This window comes from Tinamus guttatus, unplaced genomic scaffold, assembly GCF_059628265.1.
Source record: "Tinamus guttatus ecotype Peru unplaced genomic scaffold, ASM5962826v1 Tinamus_guttatus_pri_ptg000601l, whole genome shotgun sequence".
In the NCBI taxonomy this organism is placed as follows: domain Eukaryota; kingdom Metazoa; phylum Chordata; class Aves; order Tinamiformes; family Tinamidae; genus Tinamus; species Tinamus guttatus.
In genome coordinates, this window is record NW_028289135.1 from 4,169,426 (window position 1) to 4,191,784 (window position 22,359).

The window sequence follows — 22,359 nt, forward strand, 5'->3', positions numbered from 1 at the left end:
AGACCCTCACTGACGAGGTCTTGGGAAAGGAAGTCACGAAATGTGAACACTGGACATCCCCTCTGGGGTCAACATTTTCCATGCTGTCACTCCCACTGACACTTGCAGCGGAAGTGCTCTCGTCGGCTGATCCTCACTCCTGAGCCTGCAGAAAGACATTTCAAAAGCTCAGAGAGCCAACCTGAACAGAGTTGGAGGGAAGTTTGCTTCTCTGGTTCTTGCCCTTCACCCCCTGCTGCCTCTGAGGGCTGGAAGAGCTAACTGATTTATTACTATTGCAGCCCTTTTCAGTTTGGGTCTATGTTTATGTTTACTTTTAGGAGTTAGAGATGGTACAGATGGCTAATTTGTTTTTTCAGTATTGTTCTTTCTAGCTGCCTAGAGCTGTTTTTGTACTTCTGTATTTCGCATGGTTACTGCATACTCAAAATCTCAAGTGCCTCTTTTCCTCTACGGTGGAAAGCTTACAAATATCAGTTGAAAAATCATGATAGTAGAGAAGAATTCTCTCCTTCGTACTCCTGTCCCTTTGTTCATTGCTGCTCCCTCGCTGTCTCCGTTCACGTTGTGAGCTCTTGGAGGCAGACAGCTAGCTTCAGCTTTGAAGTTTCTCCCAAAAAACATAGGCAATTTGGTTTCCCCCAGCTGTGAAATCTACTGAAAAGGGTCAATTCCCCTGCAACTTAGAAGAGGAACATGAGGAGGGACAACAAGTGCTGCCTCTTGATGAGAAAACTGGGGAGGGAAAACATCTGTATTTGATCCCAGGGCAGCTCTGCACAGTTGTTGCAGGTAGGGAAGAGCAAGCACAATGATTAGCGTTACTAAGAATACAGTTAGGAGACATGACTATTTTCAGTGGTGTCCCCTCTCCTGGCTTGTAAAGAAACAAATGCTAAGAAGCCTAGAGTAGTCACTTCCTCCACCACAGGCAGTGCATGGCTTATATTAGCACAATGCTTCAAATCCCTTGTAAGTCCTCCCAGAAAGGGAGAGTAAATATAGTTTGTCAAACAGTTATCTTTAGCACAGTGTCTTGTCTGCCAGCATGGATCTTTCTGCATGACCTCTTGCTAAGTCAGGGCAATTTCTTCTTGTTTGCTTACTCCTGCCTGCAGTGCTGTGCCCAGAGGGGAGCCAGGACTCCCTGGGGCTTGGGGAAGAGACTGCTTCCATTCCCGGCTCTGACCAATGTCATCTATGGATGCAGCTGGCTTACTGACCTGTAGGCCCATTTTTTTCCATCCTTTCTAAAAGGCAGAAGTTATTAAATATGAGTTCACAGACAAAAAGGGTGAAGGAAAAGACAGGGAAATCCTGTTTCGCTGCTGAGCCCTTCTGAGCTCCAGCAGATGAGGGGCTTGGCAAGTCCCCCTTCTGCACAGAGAGTGCTTCCTAATAAAAAATGGGAGCAGGAGACAAAAGCAAGGCACGTTTCACAGCAGGCTGAAGCCAGCCCCAACGCCACGCTGCTGCTGACAGAGACAGTGTCGCTCCCCCTCGGTCTGACTTTCCTGTGCCTCCCCTTGCGCCGCCACAGCACCCATGCGTGCGCGCACACGCATACATGCACACACACGTGCACACACAGGCTTTCCCTCGGTACTGTGGGCTGCGTGATCAGCAGTGTTAACACAGTTCGGGGGGTGGGCAGGTCCCCTCTGCTGGGGTTGTGCTGCCCACAGCCGCTGAGGATGGCTCGTGGGCTGCGCTCTCCCACACGCAGCTCCACAGTCACCTCAGGCACGGCCCTGAGCACGCCGGCCTGACCCAGCGCACGGGGAGGCACGCAGTGGCCTTGCGGCAGGGCGCCAGCTCTCCTTCGCACTGAATAAGCGCCTCTGAAACAAGCTCTCCAAGCTCTTCCTCGCCTGACTGGGGCAGCCCCTCAGCACAGACACCTTCCCCGGCCTTGGAAAGCCTTAGGTACATGGATCTTTCGGCTGAGGCTGCTTTTCCACAGCTAGGCCCTTTGCTCTTTTGATGACACCAGCAAAGCAAAAAATGCCCAGCCTGCGTCAGGTAGTGGTCGTAGCAGAAAGTGAGAGGCAGATCTCCCTTTCCTCAGGGTAGGTTGGATGGAGTTGCACCAATTCAGCAAGTGTGACAGCAGGCGGACGCTGTGCTGGCAGCACATGGTGCATACACGGGAGCCTTGGGTTTCGCAGTGAGTCTCTGGTACACTGCACAACATCAAGCAGTGACATCTCCTACACACACACACACACACAAATCTTCTTGTCAGAGCCATTAGTTTTCAAACAAATAATTCCTTTTTTTTTTTTTTTTTAATAATCTCACTTGGAGTCTCATCTCTTCAGGAAACTGCCACAGGCGATTGGTGTAGCGCAAAGCTCAGCTGAGACTCAGACATAATGAAAACCGGGAGATTAGAGAGTTAATGGCCACAGCTGCTACTATAAGCCTTACTCTCCCCCACTCCACTCTGTTTGAGAGGCATCATGTTGCAGCTACTTCCCTTATGCCACTCTATCCAGCGTCACTGGGGAACTCTCCAGAAAAAGAACAACATAGTTTCAGTGCCGTCTGCCAAACCGAGAAAACCAATCATGCTCTTTCATAAGGAGGCCCCCTGCTTCCTCCTGCAAAACTGAATAAAGCTCTTGCAAATTCACAGAAGCCAGAACCTCATCTGTGTTACACTGCTGTAAATCTACAGCGAATCTCCACCATCGCAACCAACGACAGCACTGCCCCAGGTTTACGCCAGCAGAATTAGGACCAGAGTCAACCACAGCAAGTTGCTACTCATTTAGTAGGAGCTATAGAGGGAGTAGCTGATGCCCAGGGAGACGCAGGGTCAGCAGAAATTCCAGTTATGCCCCAGGGAAGGGGAGCAAACATGATCTTGGCTCAGTGTTAGCAAGGGGACAGTGGGAGAGGATATGTCTCCAGCATCCAACAGACTGCTGCAGAGGATTAAATCCAACAAACCTCCCTCTGTGGGCAATAAAAGAGGATAGCTCTATTAAAAATATATAAGAAATCTACCCGCTGTTGGGTGGCTCGCCAAGTGAAAGTCAAACATCTGCACACCAGTTATGTTGCACATAACTGCACATATTATATGGCTGAGCCAACTGCAGAGGCAACATAACTGTTTTCTACAGTTAAAACGCATTGCAAGAGAGGATCCATTTCGTACACTTTTTTCTCTGTTTGTATCACCTCCATTTTCTTTTCCTCCAGCAAATGCAAGCCAGAGCGAGCAGAAGAGAGTGCAGGCCCGCTTGGCACTTCCTAGGGGCCAGAGGGCAGCGCATCTCTCTGACATTGGGGCTGTTGCAAAGCCTTCACTTCCCTGGTGAGACCCTCTTATCGCTGGTGAGGCAGTACCTCCCTCTATCTCTATTTACAGAGCGCTTTCCCCTTGCAGCTCCTGCCCTGCACAGTGCCCAGGGAGATGCTCTCCCCTGGCTTGGGGGCAGCCATCGGATGCTTCCCCAGGCTGCCCCCATGGGTGAGGGCCTTCCTCTGCTTGCCCCAACATCAGGGCCACCCTACAGCCCCGCTCCAGATGCTGCATCACCCCGATGCAGCTGAGCACTAGGCTTCTGACATGCTTAAAAAGCAACATTTAAAAGCCTGTGTTGTGTTTATACAATAGCCAAGATTGAAATCAACTGAAAGCAGTGTAGTAGTGCCAATGCAAAAAGGCATGTGAAAAGAAATTAGGAGAAGAAGAAAACCAGGCACAAGGTTTCTTCATTCAACAGAGCCAAATTCCAGTCAGCCGCAGCTAGGTGGCCAATCTTATTCCTAAGGGATTTCCTGACTCTGCCAATACACTGATATTTGCAGATGTGCAAATGCACACGTGCAATACACACATCCTAGCAGCAAGAAAATCACCTGAGGAACATAATGTGTGATTCCAGTGGAGCTCACTGCCTCAGCCCAGGTGTTAGGTTTGTTCTTTTATTTTCCTGCTGATGCCCTTTCTGGCACCTTCCAGGTGTCTGACACAGATGCACATTTGCGACAGCGGCTCTGTCAGCAAGAGGGCTCACCCTGAGTCATCTCTCACCACCGTCCAGATGGGTCTGGCATTCTAGGGCTAACAAATCTCCTTCCCGTTAGGATGCTACTAAGAATACTGCAACAGTAACAAATTACTTCAAGAAACTCTTCCATCCCTTCCTATTTATCATAAATCAGTGAGATGCCAGTCCCAGTGAGCAGTATATTAAAATACATTTGAAATTCTGCTTGGAAACACAACTTTCTGTCATGTTATTTGTGAAGGAGGGTTGTATTTTCCAGGAAAATTCATTTTCAACAAATCATTATAGCTCCTTAAATGTATATTTTGAAATTTAGTTTAAATGTGAATTCTCCAGCACCATTTCTTGCTGATTTTTGTGAAGGGGCAATCAAGTTTGCAGCAAGAACAGGAGCAGAAGAAACAAAACAAAACAGAAAAAACCTTCATATTACTTCAAGGCGCAAGTGAGCATTGTGTGGAAAAGATAGACCAATGAATCAGTAACAGTGTTAAATGCTTCACTCACAAAGCTCTGCACTTCTTTCTGTTTAGTCTGAAAAGCAGCTGGGCGGTGAAATACCCCTGAGCAGAGCAAGGTGAGCATCAGGAGTAATGGCATGAGTCAGCATATTCTCTCATTCGTTGATCATTCACCTGCACCTCTTCTTTCTCATTTTTTTAAACATGCTCTTGTTAAAAAGCCCTGGATGGAGCAACTTCTTCCTGCTCAGGGCAGATTGCTGCTTCATCTTGTTTGTATATACCCAGTAGCAGGATTTCTTCTGAATAATTTATAATATATGGAAATGATAATAACATATAAATCTACTGCGATTTAATTAATTATGAATAAGTAATAAGCTAATGTTAGCAATAAATTTAAATGAAAACTATTTATAATGAAATTATTTTTTATAAATAGAGCAAAACTGTGTGTTGTAACTCATGATTTACATTTAGGGTCTGATTCTTCCAGCATTTCTGGGATAAGTAATTATACCTGTGAGAACAGTCCCCTGAAACCAGTAAAGTTGGTGACAAAGCTATTTGCAGATTGATATCTAATTTAGGTCAGTTATAAAGAGAACTGATTACAAAGAAAAGGTGTCTTCTACTGTGACTCTTTTTAAAACAACTAAGGGCCAGCCATTCAGTCCCTAAAAGATCAGCTTTGCTTTTCACCCAGAGGGTAAATTCACCTGGTTGTACCTTCCTTAAGCCCATCTTGAAAGAAAAGGAACCCATATGACACTATGTCGTATGTATTCTTTACCTTATCCCCTGCAGCGGGTAGCCTCAACCGCTCTTGTCTGATGCTGTACGAGGACTCTCCTGATCTGGGTCCTAATTGATACTCATGTAGGCACTCTGACAGCAGCAGAAGTTTGATTACTGAAAGGGGGTGAGAGAGGTGTATCTGTAGGAGCTTGCCAGGCACCATTCTGCACAAAAGGGATTAAAGTCAAACTGCCCTCCCTGGTCTACCGCTGTTGGCAGATGAACCTCAGTTCAAAAATATGATGAGCAATTCAGAGAGCTAGTTTGCAGCTCCCACAATCAGCAGACAGAAGTAGGGCTTGCACCTGATTTAGCCTTTCTTGAGTAGACAGCCTCAATGCAGTCCTTTATCTCTGCTGTGAAATCAGACTGTTTTTTAACTCTGATTGGGTGCAAACTGCTTTGTAGAAGGAAGGGTCGGGTTTTGTCTGACTGTGACAGGTAAATAGAAAGGATGCTTTGTTACTATCACCTTTTTGAAAGGGGACAAAATGAAAGGGGAACAGATCTCATAGTCCTGCATTCACAGACCTAAGCAGAGTTTTGCTCGGGTGTGGAGTTCAAGGTAAGATGGAAAAACCCCACATTTTTCAGCTTGAACTCCAGCCTAGCTCCACCAAAAACAGCCTCATGCCCACCTCACACACCCCACCTTACAGACTCTGCATTCCACTAATGCTGCTTACTGAAGGATCCTGGGATGGATAGATCCTGGAATGACACAGGGAGTGAGATTCTACTCCCTATTTCTGGTGAAGCCTTAAAAAGCGTATTTCTGCCATTTCTTTTCCCGTTTAAATGCATCTATACACCCACAAGGTCTAAGGCATTGACACCTCTCCAGCAATGGGGAAAAAACACCTTCTTTTTGCCATTCTTACTACTGTAATCCTTAGTTAGGCTTAATAAAGGAAGAGAAAACCTTCTTGCAGAAAAAAGGTAAAAACATTTGATAGGCCAAATGCCTCTGTTGTGCGGAGTGAGAGTGCCAAGCGCCCTAAGTCAACAGGGCTTCGACTCTTTAAAATGGACCAGCTCCCAGGGAAGCTGTAGTGGGATGGAGCCTATTGGCAGCATGGGGTCAGAGTCGCCTCGGCATTCAGTTGCTAAAAAGGGAACCGAGATGATTGCTGTCTGGTAGCCTGCACAAAACGGATTTATTGGTGTTGCTCCAATGCTTAGTGGGCTGTTACCCATCAAAACCAGCACTAAAATTGGCACTCTTTGTAGAAAAGGAAGGGATCCGCCCCAAAACACTAAATGTCAGGAAACTTTTGTGACACAGGATGAAGAAACACATGCTGCTCTTGCAGTTCAAAATGTTCCTGCTTGGAAGATAACAAACAGACAGTGTCAGTGGCAAGGCTGCCAGTCCCACACCTCCCTCAGTGCAAGGACTGCACAAAACCTGCAGACCCATCACTGTTAGTGCTCCCCAAGAGGTGGCCCAAGTCCAAATGACTAACCACCCCGCAAGCACTCCCATTCCCAGAAAGGCTCTACCTGGAAAGCATGGCTGTAAGGATGTGGCTTTGGGGAAACAACTGAATCTGAGAGGAGAGCAGAGGAACCAAAGTGAGAGTTCCACATTCACAAGTTACTGTTGACACGGTCAGACAAAGAAAACTGGGCAGAAAGCCACAGTAGTCCACAGAAGAACTGAACAGAACTGACGAGATTTAATAACTGCCTAGATAATAAAAATAGTGGGGGAGGAGGGTGGAGATAAAATAGTCAGTTCAGTTATGGACACAGGTTATTTGTCTCTGCAGAGAAAAGGAAAGGACTTACACAAGGATACAGGCTCTCCCAATGTGAAAGTAATCATCAAAACAGCCACTAAAAAGCAATGCTAAAAATCATTGTTCCATGCTGTTCATCATGATTTGTTTCTTATTGGAAAGCCAGAAGGCACAGCTTAGATGTCTAAGCAGAAATTCTGAACTAATTAGACTTCCTAGAATTACAAGTTAAAACCCCAGCAGGGCCCATTCAGCCCTCTTCATCCAAGACATGTGAAAGCTGATACCCATCGCAGTTACTGCATAAAGTATTTTTGTTGTCCAGAGTCAATAAAGATAACGTGGTGCTTTCTGTAAGAAAAGAACTCCTCCACTTGGTGATTTCTGAAAGGACATTTACCCTAACTGTATTTTTATAGGAAGAATCTGTTGTATTTGTGAGCCATAGACAAGCACCACCACCAAATCACAGGCAACTGTATATATTTTTTTAACTGTAAGAATCCAAATAGGTCCTAAAAGTGCAATGGAAAAAGTGGCACTTATGCTGGTTTGGCTTCGTAACAATGCATGAAGTGGGATCTGTAAATGCATGAGTCAATATGGAATTGCTGATTTATTTCCTGATTTTTCCGAAGCGAAATAAAGGTGATATTGAGTATTCTCTCTCCCTGCTCTGGCTGAATGCCTTTCATAGAATATCTTTGTTTTTGAGTTCCTTAACTATTAGCTGAAAGGTTGGTGCATCTTGAAAAAGAAAATAATTTGTTTCTACTGCTTAGTGGCAGCTGAATTAAGCAAGTCAATAAAAATAAAAACAGTTGTAAATAGTCTGGACAAAATTAAATGCCGCTTTCCATTAAGCAGTTATTGCTTAATATCTGTATGTTCTCTTCCTAGTAAAGAGTTGGAGAATATGGGACTCCTGTATAAAAGGGTTGGAGAGGATTTGAATTTCTGCTGGGAAAAAGGAAATTATTTGTTCTGACCAAAAAAAGAAAAAAGCAATGAAAGAAGCGGGGAAAATCCAGCTTTCTTTGCTGTGTCCCTAGCTGCGTAGGTGGCATGTTCAGGAGGCTGGTGAGCTGTGGCCCTGCGGGGGGGTGACCCAGCCTGCCCACTTCCCAGCCGCCAGCAGCTCCCTGGGCCCTGCTGTGCGGGAACTGGAGTGTTTTTCTGCTGCTGCAAGGAAACAGACCTGGTGAACCAATAACCCCTTTCATCTCTGTTTGCTCATCTTTTGTTTGTTTTTAAACGGTTGCCAAAAGAAAAGAAAAAAGGCATGAGGCAACTCTTGGGGGAGGGAAAAAGTATTTTTTAGCGGAAAAGGGTAAAAAAATGCCTACTTCATATTTTCCAGAGAGTGCATTAAGAGCAGAAAGGGTGAATATCTTTGTCTCCAGCATGATGTTTCAGCAAAAATCAGAAGCTTGGGAGTGTTTTCCAAGGGAAGCCACAGCTTGCGTGGAGCCCCAGACACAGCGCCGGCCCCATGGCAGGCCCTGGTCCTGCCTAGGCCCACCCCCACCTCCCTCCACCCCATCTCCCTTTATTTTTTCGGAGGGCCTGCGGGAAGCATGGTGCCCCCCAAGGCAGCGTCTTCCCGCGGGCAGGGTGGCACCGGGAGTCCCTGCCGGCCACGGTGGACGAGCGCTGCAGCCCGGCGCGTGTGGCCTGGTCCCTCGCTGCAGCCCCGGCGGAGGCAGCACTGAGGGGCAGCAGTGCTTGTCACCATGCTTGCTGAGTTAAGAGTGATGGGAAGAAGAAACAACCACTGAACTGTCATGCTTTCACGATTATTTTCCATGGGCTGGTTTTGTGTCTGTATAGTACTTTGGGCGTTAGAATTTATTCTGCATCACCAATCTCCACAAAAGTGTCTCTCCGGCACCAGAGAGAAAAGCAAAGTTAAATGAAGCTGGTACGAAGATAACTGCGCAGCTATCACCCTGTTGGGGGGCTCTGTGCAAACCACCTAAGACTCATATGGCAGCAAACATGCATCTAGTGTTTTTTAAGCATCGTGCTCGAGGTGCCTATATTTCTTCTTTCCCAGAAGAAAGGCTCCCATGGGTGTTCAGTCTTTTAGGGGGGTGAAAATGGTGAAACATGGAACCACAGGCTTAATCGTAAAAGCCCCGGGTGTGCTTGGGAGCCTGCCTGAAGGCAGTGAAAGAGTTACCTCTGTAGCCCCAGCCCAGCAAGCGCGGCGGCGTGAGGCGGTGGATAAATATGTTCTCCATTCATGTGCCGCACAGCCTGACCTTGAGCCGGCAGAGGAAAGGCGGTCCCCGCTCCTGCGAACAAAAGACACGCGAAGGAGGGTGACTCAGGAGTCCTGGTGGCCTACATGTGATGGATGGGACGTTTCCGAATGATCACGTGGCCTGGGCCGGGAATCAGGAAGTGGAGCCCTCTGTAATTCGCTAACCACATAAAATTAATCTATACACTGCTCAGATACGCTTTCCTTTTAGCAGCCACGCTCAAAAGGAAAACAGAAGGGTTTTGAGGGAATCCTTTTCACCAGGCCCCCTTATCTTTCGGAGCGCAGACTTGAAGCTGCAGCCTGGCCTGGATCGGATAGCTGTGCCTAAACAAACAAGGGCCCGCTGCGGGGAAGGCTTCTTCTAGTTATTTTTCAATAGCTCTGCATGTAGCTATCTAAATAAGAAAGCTTTGGGAGGAGAAGTATGGAATGCTCAGGGTGAAACCTTTCCGATCCTCGTGATCAAACTTCTCCCACAAGGAGGTCTGGTTCTGGCGCATTTCTCTCTGAAGACGCTTCAGTTGTAGGAATTCGGACTATGGATGTGTTTGTGACAAGCTCCTTTACTGTCGGTGCCATTAACTTACGAAGTGCCCAATGTTTCCTCTCTGTTTTCGCAGGCGCTGTAACCAGGTGGCAACTGCAGCGATTCTTCAAGAGCCAGCAAGTTCTCAGGCTGGGGCGGGACGCCGTGGTAGCGCGTTAGAGAGGTGGAGCGGCCGCAGCGAGGGCAGCGCGTGCCGCTGCCTGCGGGCTGGCGCTCCGGTGAGGCGCCGCTGAGGCCGGCACGGCCCAGCAGCACAGTCCCCACGAGCCGTGCTGCAGATGGCAGCTGCCCGGGAAGCGGGACGAGCCTTGGCCCCGGCGCAGGAGGAAGGGATCCAGAGGATCTGTTGACATAATAAACCACTAGAGAGCACTTGCAAATGTATTTATACCCCTTTCCCAGTGCCAGTTCGTAAAAACACACGGTTGCCATGGCCTGGTTTACAGCACATCTAAAAAGAGAGATCCAAAACATACCAGGTTTTCTGAGGCCACCACAAAGGCTGTCAAAGCCACCCTTGTGCTGCGTCTTTCCCACCCGTGTAGCGCCCATGGACCATAGCAAGGAGAGGAGGAAGGGCAGCCGCTGCCTTCGGCCCCACTCCTGCCCCTCAGCATGGGAGCAGGGCACCCACCACCACCCCCTCGCCCGTGCCTCGGCCTCCTCGCCCCTGCGCTTGCCCCCAGCATTGGCCTATTCCCAGCTACGCCAGGGAGAAGCTGGAGGAAAAAAAATGAAAAAAAAAATGTAGAACTGCACTTGCACAAAGAGCTTGCTTGCTTTCTTTCCTTCTTAACAGAAAATCACAAGTGTTTAAAGCTCCTAGTGTTGTTTTATTTAACGCCAGAAGTAAAAAATAGGTAAAAAATAGCAACGTGTTAGTTTAGCAGCTAGAAAGGAAAGCAATAGTGCAGGTGATATTCCAGTAAAAAGTAACTCTAAATATAATAATAATAATAAAAGAATAAAAGTGAGATTTGAAGAAAAATCACACATTCTCCATTAAAACACTTTAATGCTACACAAATTACAATATCACCTTTTAAAAAGTAATATTAACAGTAGCACTGTTGCAGCTGAGGCACTAAAAAGAAAAAAAAATTTTAGTCCAGAAAACAGCAAACTGGTATAAATGGAGAATCCACTGGAGTGTGTTATTCTAGGTCAGCAAAACAACAAAAGGAAAAAAAAAAGCAAGAATTCAACAAAAAATGAGGTATGTATAAAAAAAGCCCACTGTTTTTAACCTTTTTTTGTTTGTTTTCTTTTGCAATTACGAAGATTGATGGTGTGGGTGAGAATTAACTGAGATATCAGGACTGGGAGTCAGCTGAGCAAATATAGCCACTATAGATACTTCTTTTCCAGCTATGTTGTTTCTGTGCCACCACCTAGTACCACAGGCCTGAGAGTTTTCATCATTTGAACTACTTCAAAGAGCACATTGTAAAAAAAAAGGCTGAGCTTGCAATGTATCGGCACATTTCCTTCAGACACCAGGAGAAGTTGAGGGCCTCTCCGGAGAGTCACGCCAACATCAGCCCCAACACAAGAATCAGCTTTTCAGTAGCAGGACAAGCTGCCCTTCTCTCGCTCTCACACCCCTCAAGAGGCTCAAAGCTGGACCATTCGATAACACATGAGGGTATCCTTTTCATGTAGGTTGTTTTTGTTGATGTTTTAGCAGGGATACCGCCTTAATCATAAACACGAGCTCCATACTACATGAGGTATTATACCAAGCAACTTTGAAGAACGTGTTACCATCTATCAGCTCAAAAATCCATTTTTTTAATAAAGTGCCTAAATACACATTTACACAGATCATAGTGGTTCCAAAGAATCCTTTACATTTTATATATATATATATGTATATATATAGGTATATATATATAATGTGCGTTTTCTTCAAATTGGCTAACTGTGTTTACATAAGACACCAATCTTGACTATAGGTATAAGTTTTAAAGCGTAATATTGACTCAATGAATTTGTTTATCATGCAAGTCTTATCTAATATTACATTGTTCTGTAATATGGAACACAATGTAGTGGGTGTGCTCATTAAACACTTCATAAAAATTACTGTGCATGTGCAGTTCTGATTTTCAAATATTAATAATGACCATTTCTTAAAAAAAAAAAAAAAGACTTCCAAAGAAGATCTACTCTGCATTAAATTGTAGTCTGAACATTATCACAATAAGAACAGTGGACTAAAAAGCATCCAAAATTCTTCAGATCATAGTTAGCTGAACAGATTTTTCCTCCTCAAATAAGTGAAAGCATTTATTAGTTTGTCCCGGGGAAAGGAGGGGACAACCTAGCCACCCTTTGCTCAGAAACAACTGCTCATAACCATGTTATAAACACCTAAACATAAGGGCTCGTACAGCTGCAGCATTGCCAACAAACTATAAACAGCACAAAAACATCACTGTAAGACTCAACTATTTCTAGTAACCAATGATTTATTGATTTTAGAAATCTGCTTGGTGATGCAGAAGCAGGATCAAAAGAAGTGGCTTTACAAAAGCGTTCTCCAAAGTAGCTTAAAAGGCAGGGCCATGGCCATTATGTGAAGCCCTAAATTGCTTTCATTTCAACCAGTTTATATTTTCATTTTCAAAGAATAGTATTAGGTTTGTCTCAAGCACACGTAATAAGGAAATAACAGGTTTCCTCCACCCACATTTGGGCTGTCACTGATATGCCCAAAGGCGATCTGGCAGAACCTCAGTCACTGCTGTCATTGTACCACACTGTACCTGCCACTACTTGGAAGTACGATGAAAGCGATAGTAACAATAGCAACAGTACTCTAGGTGACTGATAAGCAAACTCAAAGTCCACCTGCACTATCTGAAAATTAAAATAAAGTAAAAAATTCAGTCTCTCCCCCATATCCCCAGCATAGTTCAGGCAAACGAAAAAACATTAAGTGACGCTGAAGACCTTCAGAGATGGCAGTGCTCTACTGGTGTATCCACCAGGAATAGAATTAAGTCTGTTATCAAAATTCTGCGTTATAGCGGGTGCATAACCGGTGAATAAACGCAGTTCTGTAATCTTACAACTGACCACGTGAACTGCAGTCTACTTTGCCTTAAACAAAACAAAACAAAAACAAACCCAGAAATTGCTAACTCAACAGCGCCTCTCAGTCAGACAGACATTTCTCCACATCCTACTCTGAAGGCAACTTCCTTTGAGAAACACAGCGGCATTTTGGACTCCATCTGGCAGATTCGCTATTGCAACACGAGACGAACGTTTCCAAGAGAAACCCCTCCTGCTCTGCTCCTTAAGCTCGCCTTGTCCACAGGGCGCAACGACAGCATCCCCGCATCAGCTATCAGCTCTCCTCCCCAGGCATCTCACACCAAGCCTGCATGCGACCAGCTCTATACAACAGGGGCCAAGAATAAGGAATCACAGACAGTAAGGCAATCTTTACAATGTCAGAACGTGTATTTGGCATTTAAAAAAAAAAGGGGGGGGGGAACAAAAGAAACAAGTGCATACAAATACAGCTAGAAGCATTTCTGGTTTGCCAAGTGCTCTCTAAAAAAAGCAGCGCAAGTCACAGCCTACATTGAACAGTAACTGTCACCAGGGAAGCACAACAAACAGTTGCTATAACAAAAGGGGAAAAAAAAGGAAAAAAAAAAAAAGAGAATTAGAAGAAATGCCTTTATAATAAGTACATACCTTTTGTCTTCAAAAAATATAGAAACACAATGTATTCAAAAAAATCAAAATTATACAGCCATGTTTATGAAGTCTACATTTCCCTTGTCTTGGAGATATATATATATTTATATATATATATTTATAGATATATACACAATTCAAGCAGTTTTAGTTAAAGGTGTCGTCGGGTCGTGAAACGGGCAGAGTCACGAGTCCCTCTCCTTTTTCACTTTCACGTCTCCCGCGAGAATGGTGGCGATCTCCCCCTGCATGAAGGCCCAGGGCACGTTGGAGCCGACCAGGGGGCACTTCTCGCCGCTGGGGCAATACACCTCCCCGCTGGCGCCCTGCTGTTTGATACTTTGTCTGGAGCAGGGGAAGCAGAACTTGTGAGAGGGGACCGAGGGGCACTGCACAAAGTGGGTGTCTTCCAGGCGCTCGTGGCACAGGGTGCAACACAAGGGCACGCTGGCGGCGAGGGATGAGTCCGGCAGGCTGGCGGGGTGCACGGGCTCCAGGCCGCCCGCCGCGTTGGCCCCCTGGCTCGCCACCTCCCTGCTGGGGCCCAGCCTCCTTTGGTTCACGGCGGACGGTGAAGGGGGGCTGCTGCTGTTCCTCCGAGTGGTTGAGTGGACTTGGTTGGCATCTTTGGAGGCGTGGTTGCCCCCAGCATTGTCCGCGACTAAAATGAGCGCGGCCATGGGGGACTGGCCGTTCTGAGCCGCCTCCGGCGGCGTGGTCCGGTTGGAGTGAGGTGAAGCGGTGGGTGGCGGGGGCGACATGAAGGAGCTGGCGGTCATAGGCATCTTCATCCCGTCTGACGAAGTGGGCAGCCACGGCTGCGCCTCTCCGTTGATCTTGGGGGGTCCCGCTTCACCCTCCGGCTCGGGCGAGGGCTTCCTTTTCCGGGCTGCGCGCGCCCCTAGAAACAACAGAGAAGGGGAGGGAAAAGGCTGAGGAGGAAATCCAGCAACGACACTCCGCTGCATGCCATGGCCCTAAAGGGAGCTGCCGCCATGCGACTCCCTGAAGGGTGGCACGGCCATCCCAAAGGCACCGTGGCTATACCCCTCTGGTGGCACAGCCGTCCCCAAGGGGTGCCTGCTGCAGAGGCCCCCAGGGCTGGCACGGCCATTCCCAAAGAGTGGCACGGCCGTCTCCACAGCGTGCCTGCAAGCCCGCGCGGCCCGAACACGGCCGCAGCAGGTGCGTGGGGCCCATCGCGACCCCCAGCCCAGTGCAGGAGCAGGACCCTCGCCCGGTCAGCGCCCCCAGGCCGCCCCGCACGCCCGTCTCACCTGGCTTGGCCACGGCACCGTTGCTCTCGTAGCCCAGCAGGCGTCCGCCGGCCATGCCCGGCTCCTTCTTGAACTTGCTGTCGAAGGGGGGCACGGCGTGGCCGCCGTGCTGGTGCAGGGCCAGCAGCGTGTCCCGCACCGTCTTGGGCTTGGCCAGCCACTCCTGCTCGCCGCCCGCGCGGCCCTTGCCCTCGGCGCCCAGCTCCGCCGCCGCCGCCGGGAGGCTGTCGGCCGAGCCGCGCTTCTCCTTGCCGCCCTCGTGCTCGCCCGCCGCGCCGCCGCCCGACGAGGACGACGAGGACGACACGGAGCCGGGGCGCTTGTGGGCCAGCTCGCCGGGCTGCCCCGCCGCCTGCGCCGCCGGCGCGGGCGGCTGCTGGGGGACGGGCACGGCGATGGGGGCGGGCGCCGCCGAGATGGCGGCCAGCGAGGCGGCGGCGGCGGCCGCGGCGCGGCTGCTGAGGCCGCCGATGGCGGCGGGCAGCCCGGCGCCGTTGACGAGCGGCACGAGGGTGGGCGGCACGGCGTGCGTCCGCCGCGGGTTGGGGCTCTGCCGGTTGAGCTCGGGCGGCTCCTCGGGCTTCGGGAAGCCGTTGGGCACGAGGATGCCGTTGACCTGGCGGCCGCCGCCGTACTCGGCGCCCAGGCGCGGCGGCGGCCGCTCGGCGGCGGCCAGCGGGTAGCGCTCCAGGGGCTGCGGCGGGGCCCGCGCCGCCGCCGCCTCGGCGCCGTGGCCCAGCTGCTGCTGCTGCTGCTGCGCCAGGATCTCCTTGGCCGTGAGCGGCGGCTGCTTGGCGTGCGGCGGCGGCGGCGGCGGGCGGCCCTCCTGGAAGCCGTGCGCCCGCTTGAGCTGCCGCGCCGTGTCGATGACGAACTCCACGCGGTCGGCGCCCTCGTAGTTGACGCAGCCCCGGCACACGGGCTCCGTGAAGTCCCAGATCATGGCCCACGGCATGCGGGGCAGGTCGCACAGGTAGCACGACTGCCTGCGGGAAGCAGCCGCCACCGCCGCCGACGACATGTCCCGGCCCGGGGGCAGCGGCGAGCGCCCCCCGCTCCGGCTCCGGCCTCCGCCGCCTCCGCCCCTGGCCCCCGGAGTCCCGACGGGGAGGCTCGCGCTCCGCAGCCGCAGCAGGATCGTCCGCCGGCTCCCCTCCCACGCCGCTCCTCCTTCCTCCGGCGACAGCGGGCAGGACGGCGCGGCGCGGGGAAGCCCCTTGCCTGGCTCAGCGGGCGCTCATCGCCGCCGCTCGGCTCGCGCAGGGCTGCGGCCGCTGCCGCCCGCACGGCTCCCCCGCTCGCTGGCTACTACGGGGCGGCGCGGGGCGGCGGGGGCCGGCGCGGGGCGGGGCCGCCGCTGGGGCTGGGGCTGGGGCCGGGGCCGGCGCTGGCGGCGGCGCCGTGACGAGCGGCGCGGGGCTCCCGCGGCCACGGCCGCCTGTGCTCTGCGCGCCGCGCGCCCCCGGGCGAGCCGCGCCGCGCCTGCGCGCTGCGCCCGCCCCGCCGCCGCCGCCGGGGCCGCGCGGCCGCCCTGCCCGGCCGCGCGGGGATCCCTCCCGCGGGGCCGCCCCGCGCGCGGGGGCAGCGGGGCGCGGCGGGCACGCGCCGCGCGGGGGAGGGGCCGCGAGCGGTGGCTATTTTTCATTTATTTTTTTTTCCTCCTTTTTTTTTTTTTTTTTTTTTTTCCTGCACCAACGACGGGTCTTCGGGGCTTTCTTGGAACGCGTCACTCGCAGGGATGCCCCCCTGCAATGCGGGGCCCGCCCCGCTCCGCTCCCACCCTTGCTGCCCTCCCTGGCCGTGACCCTCTGCAGCTCCCCCCTCTCCCCGGGGGCCGGGGCAGGAGCCGCTTCGCCCCCTCGGGGCTGGGGCCGGCTGCGCGCTCCGAGGCCATAAGAAGTAACACGATTACCCCAGTCGCTATTTTTTTTTTCAAGCTGTTGTTATTTTGCACAGGAAATAGGACATTCTAGATTTCCTGTCATTTTCAACCACAAACCATCGGTTCTCTAATACAGACTGGCAGAAAACGCACACAGAATACATAAGCGCCGCGCAGTCCTTCTCCCGTACCCACCTCCCCCTCACCCCCAAAATCGTTTTTTTTTTTTTTTTTTTTTTTTTCCCCTCCCGCTTCCACGCTCCGACGACCTCGTCTGCCGCCCGCATCCCCAGCGGGTCGGGGGACCCCCTGCCCCGCGGCGCTGCCGGGCCGGGGGGCGCTGCCGCGGGGCCGCTCGGCGCCGCCTCCCGCCGCTATTCCGGGGAGCCCGGGGGCGCCCCCAAAGCCGCGGGGCGCCCCCCTGCCCCCGTTTCGCGCAGGGCAGAGCCCCCGGCCCGGCGCGGGGCGCTTTGCCGCGTCCCCCCCGCGCACGGGCAGCCCCGCGGGGCAGCCCCGGCGCGGCGGGGGTTAACGGCGCCGCGCGCGGAGCAGCCGCCCCTCGCGTTGCATCAAAGTCCCTCCAAGCTGTTCCTCCCGCCGCGCGCCCCCCCGCCGCTGGAGAGGCGCTTTATCCAGGCAGGCCAAGTAAACACATCTTTGTTTTCCTCTTCCACCCACTGCCCTCTTTCTCCAGCGCGGAGCTTGGAGGGTTGCCAAGGCGGCTGCAGCGAGCGCTGCCTACACACACACACAGAGACGCACACGGAAGGAGCAGGGTTTCTCGGGTGAGGCAATGCGCCTGCAATTGGCAGCGACAAGGCAGGAATTGTAATTGCGCTCCATCATGTGATGGCTTATGAAAGAGGAAGTTCGGATGTTTTAGTCACGTACTCCTTTTGCCCTCTTGCTTTTAGCCTCCAGGTTCTCCAAAGGAAAAAATTACATATATTTATATATACTGGTGGAAAGCCAAGAAACGGCGTGCTTGCACATTTCAGATCATGAGCGGAGCTCGAGTGCGAGCCGAGGCTGCAGGGGAGGGAGAAGAAAGAGCTTTCAGGGGCGGCAAGCTTTTAACTGCGGCACAGAAAATGGGGTCTGTGTTTATTTTACTCTATTTCTAATGAAAACTAGATGGTTGGAAAAGGCAAAATGAGCAGCGTAACATTTTCGCTGCATTTACTACCTTTGAATCTGTGCTGGTGGATAAGGGAGAAAAGAGACTGTTATGGAGCTCAATGTTGAAAAGCTGATTTAAAAAAAAAATGTGGCAGCACTGTACTGCATAGGAAATGTGGTTTACGTATCAAATCACACACAAAAAGAGTCCTCAAAGCTGCTGACTGTTACAGCACTAACTGCACAATAATCAGACAGATAATGCATTTGTTTCTTGTGTTTCTTGTTCCTTTTTTTTTTTTCTTTTTGGAAACAGAAACCAGCGTCTAGTGCCTGCATTCTGCGCAACGCCCCGTGCCGCGGCACCGCAGTGCTATGTACAGGAACCACGAGCGCTGCAGGACACCTGATGGGTCGTGGGGCAGGTGCTGCACATGGGGCGCCATCCCGGCATGGATGGATCCAGGCACTCGTTGCTCCCTGTCCCTTTGGAACCTGGGGGCCACCCCAGCTACCAGCCCCCAGCTAAGTTTGCCCATGGGGCAACCTTTGGTTCTCGGGCCAGAGATGGGCACTGCTTCCTCCAGGCTCTTACGTCAGGCGCGAGACGCTGTGCAGGGTGTTAGCAAAATGGGAAATGTGATTCTGCTGGAAGAGGCCCCCAGCTCCCCTTCTCCATCCACAGCGGGTTGCAGAGCATGCTTCTCCTTTCCCAGGCTTGACAGGGAAGAGGCTGGGGATGGCCCTGGCAGTTTTGGAAACAGCCAGAGGTGCCCTGGATCGGCCCCAAGGGTCAGCTGCAGGAGTGCCATCGTGGCCGGGGAGTGCGGCTGCGCAAGCTTAACCTGCTAAAACCCGGCATCAAATTATAGCCTTGGCCAATGCGCCGAGGGAGTCCCCTCATTAAAGATTTGTCATAACGTTTGCAGGGCCTCTGCTCAGAGGCCAGTGAGTCTGGGTAGTAAGCGATGTCCTCCGCCCCACCGGCGCCTCCTGGTTTTGCGGTGTTTCTGCCGCTCTCATTGCCACTGCAGATGGCAGGTTGCTCCTGAGAGGGGAATGCAATTAGGTTGCAGCAGGCTGCCTGCCTCGGTAAGGATCATGTGGTATTTGCCAAACAGCCCAAAATCCCCTAAAGCAACGGCAGGATCTTGCTTGTAGACAGCTGCTCGGTTTTGCCTGGAAGAGTAAATTAGCAGTAGCCATTTTAGGAACACTGAAAATTTGGGTTTTCATTTAAAATGGTCCATTCCTCTGAAGGGTGGGGAGAGGTGGCCTTTTACATAGGGATTTTGCAATTTACTAATCAAATGTACACGTGTGTATCATGTACTGCTTTCGTGTTGATGCTGGTTAGAAAGCCAAGCCTGCAGCATGCTGTTCCAGGAAAAAAGAAAAATCTTCTGGCACAAGAGCGATGCCAGCCAGCTTGAAAACTCAGGGGAAACTGAGCTGTCCAACCCAAGAACCAAGCCCGAGCGAAAGTTAAAAGCATCACGCCAAAAGCCCAGTAAATCTGCAGGAAGGCAAAGCAGATTTGCTTTTCTTGTTCCATGAGGCTTTTAGAAATTATTTAGAATTGTTAGGATTCCAGAAAATAGCATATAGCACAAATATGTGTAACAAGAATGATTTGCTTGAGGAAGGCAAGTGGCATTATCCTTTCAGTGAACCCCATCTAACTGTCTTTTATAATGCCGTAGGAAAAAATAAAAACAGATAATGGTACAAAGGACACTATGGTTGGGAGCAACCTGTTGACATAAATGGGCTTTGGTGTCCGCTCGTGCTAAGACGCTGGTCTCCTTATAAACACTTGCAGCTTTATGCCCACGAGCATCACTACGAATTTCGAGCCACGCGCACGTAGGTGCTTGCAGGACCGGGGTGTATTTCCCTGGAAGCTGCTGCCCCGCAGCACCTTGCCTGCACCTGTGTGCAGCATGGCCACGGCTCGCCGCGGAGCTGACTGATGGTGGCAGGAGCTAGCAGAGACACTGGCAGCAAAACACGCCGTGGAGAGCAGCGGGAGGTCACCGCACACCGGCTCCCCTGCGGGGAAAACGTGCCAGAGGACCGGGACACTCGGAGCAGCGCTTCAGCGTCTGCCTTTGGCCTTGCAAAGAGGCCTTTTATTAACTCCTCGAAGGCAGCTGGGCTGGACTCTGCTTTCTGGTTTTAATTTCTCAGTAGCTGTGAGACACTGTGTAAGCAGAAGCACTCGGAGAAGGGAAGCTGCAGAAGGACGCTGATAAGCTAACATGCCATTATGTCACAGATAAATCCTGAAATGTGAAATGCTACATCTGCTTTTATTTTGATAGGCTTTTCATGCTAGAAATTTTAAGGGACATGTATGTGTTCTAGTTGCCAAAGATTCACAAAGAGAGTGAGCGCCTGGATCCCACAGCTTCTGCTAGATCGGTGGGCACTACCCTAGGCAATTTGGATCTTTCAGAGAAGGAAACAATTCTACTTTTGACTGAGCCATTAACTTTACCCCCTGCCTTTTCTAATAGCAGTCTGGAAAAAAAAAACAGCAAGGAAAAGGTTGGGGAAAATGTTGAGAAATTCAGAGGCCTGAAGAGAAAAACACTTCAGCGAGATCCTCACAGATGCCAGAGAAAAGAGCAGTGGATATGGACAAGTTTCCACCCGTTACCCTCCGAGAGGGTGGAGGGGCAGGTCGAACTGTCCCCTTTGCAGCAGGCACATCCCATCCTGCTGCCGGGCCACAATGGGCAATTGTCTGGGGCTATAAGCAAAGGGGATGGGAATGCTGTGGCCGTGGCTTCCCGGGGCACGGGAGAGCAGGGCGGCCCACTGACCCCTTCCCAAAATAAACAGGAAGCCCTGGGAGCCGTGACCCCTCTGCTTGCTGCACACCAGTTCAATAGATTTCCCAGCGCCCCTCCGAAAATCGGATGGGGACAGCCACAGGAAACAGCACAAAATGGGAGCAGAAACATAGGGATTCGGACGATTACCTGCTGAAAAATATTGTGCAGTTTTAAAAACTCCTTCAGCTTGAGCCTCCAAGCAGTCGTACTCCTCGCCTGTGTTTCATCCTCTCAAACCCGCGCCGACGCCACGCGCAAAGCACTGACTCACTGCAAAGAAAGGGCAGAGCTTTCCTTTCTGCATACATTGGAATCTGGTATGCTGGAGCAAAACAAGAACAGGACCCGCAGGAAATACACGCCAAAGTATTTCTGAGGCCATTTGGGGAATTTGGGCTCAGCAACGCTTTGCGCAGTTCCTGGGCAGGTGGTGGCGAGGTCCTTCCAGCTCCGAAAAGCGGAAAGCGAGGGCCAGGCCTCCTCAAGGACTGTTTCCAGTGTGGGAGTTCCTGCATTCTTCTCTTTGTTGAGGAGAAACGTAGGATGTTTGCACCCCAGGGCTGTGAGCTGCTGTGTCTGGTTGCAGCCAGCACCCCAGGCACATCTCAGTACGGCTGGGCTGCCCGCACTTCTGAATGGTATTACACTGCATTATTCCTGCTTTACAACAGGACAGCCCAAACATGAAAAAAAAAAATGCATGAGAGGCAAGTGAAACTTGTGCCTGCCCTCACTTTGCTCCTTTTCATTCCTCTCCCTTTCTCTTTACCAGATGCCCATGTTGCAGCCCTCAAACCAGGTAGCTCCTCACCGGAGCTCTCCTCTGTGCTGCAGCCCCTTGGCTTACCTGTTTGCTCAATGCTGTCTAACATGCCAGGTAAAAAGAAGTAAAAGCAGGTATTTTTGTCATGCATATTCTGTCCCGTGTAGCATCCTGCTGTGTAGCAATGCTAAGGAGAAATATTTGCAAATGGGGGCTCTAATGATATGTTGGAAACTCTTAAACATTACTGCATCCCATCCACCTTTACTTTCAGGCAAAAAGATCAAATCCATCCCATTTCCATGCAGCTGTGTCCCTCTTGCTCAAATGCCCCTGCTGAGCTCCAGAAGGAGGTGCCTTCTATGAAGTCAAATTAAATTCATATTTCATGAAAAGTACACCTGCAAAATTAATAAGCGGTAGGACTATGCTGGAACTGGCAATTACCTTCAGCCTCATTTTCCACATATCGCTCATTAAAACAATGTGCCAAAGGCTGAACCTTACATATCACTTAGTCTTCCGAAAGGCCTGGGGGACCAGCCGGTGCCGGCTCAGGGCCTGCAGATCCGGGTGCTGCCGAAGGACGGCTGCGCACAGGAGCATCCTTTAGTGCTCACCAAGGTCCCTCCAGTCACCTCGGCCTCAGCATAGACGTAGCCTAAAAATTGAATTAAAGCCATCTGCTTCACTTCCCATAGGTCGCCATACAGCTCTCAGATGTTAATAACTTCTGGATATTAAAGATCTGGGATGGGTTTGAACTGCTGATCCAGAGGCAAAAGGACAATCACCTTCATCTTCCATTTTCCCCCTGCCAGTTAGTATTATTGCTAGCTGCAATTCCGTACATTATAATTAAGGGGAAAAAATACAGACCAAATGAAAAAGGGTACGAGCTTCTCAAAAACATCTCTGTACT

General features: G+C 50.8%; 1 protein-coding gene across 1 annotated transcript; it reads right to left on the reverse strand.

Annotated features, from left to right (window-relative positions):
• Positions 1-11,098: 11,098 nt before the first annotated feature.
• On the reverse strand, positions 11,099-16,001 carry IRF2BP2 (interferon regulatory factor 2 binding protein 2). The gene is made up of 2 exons (XM_088534878.1): positions 14,834-16,001; positions 11,099-14,457 (listed from the first exon to the last, which is right to left on the reverse strand). The coding sequence occupies exons 1-2, from the start codon at positions 15,852-15,854 to the stop codon at positions 13,742-13,744; spliced, it is 1,737 nt and encodes a 578-aa protein (XP_088391004.1). The 5' UTR covers positions 15,855-16,001; the 3' UTR covers positions 11,099-13,741.
• Positions 16,002-22,359: the final 6,358 nt, after the last annotated feature.

Excerpts from the sequence above, each read along its gene's own strand:
- IRF2BP2 (XM_088534878.1), bottom strand. The coding sequence starts at position 15,854 with ATGTCGTCGGCGGCGGTGGCGGCTGCTTCCCGCAGGCAGTCGTGCTAC. Across the intron at positions 14,458-14,833 it reads CGGTGCCGTGGCCAAGCCAG|GGGCGCGCGCAGCCCGGAAA; the intron begins GTGAGACGGGCG and ends TGTTGTTTCTAG.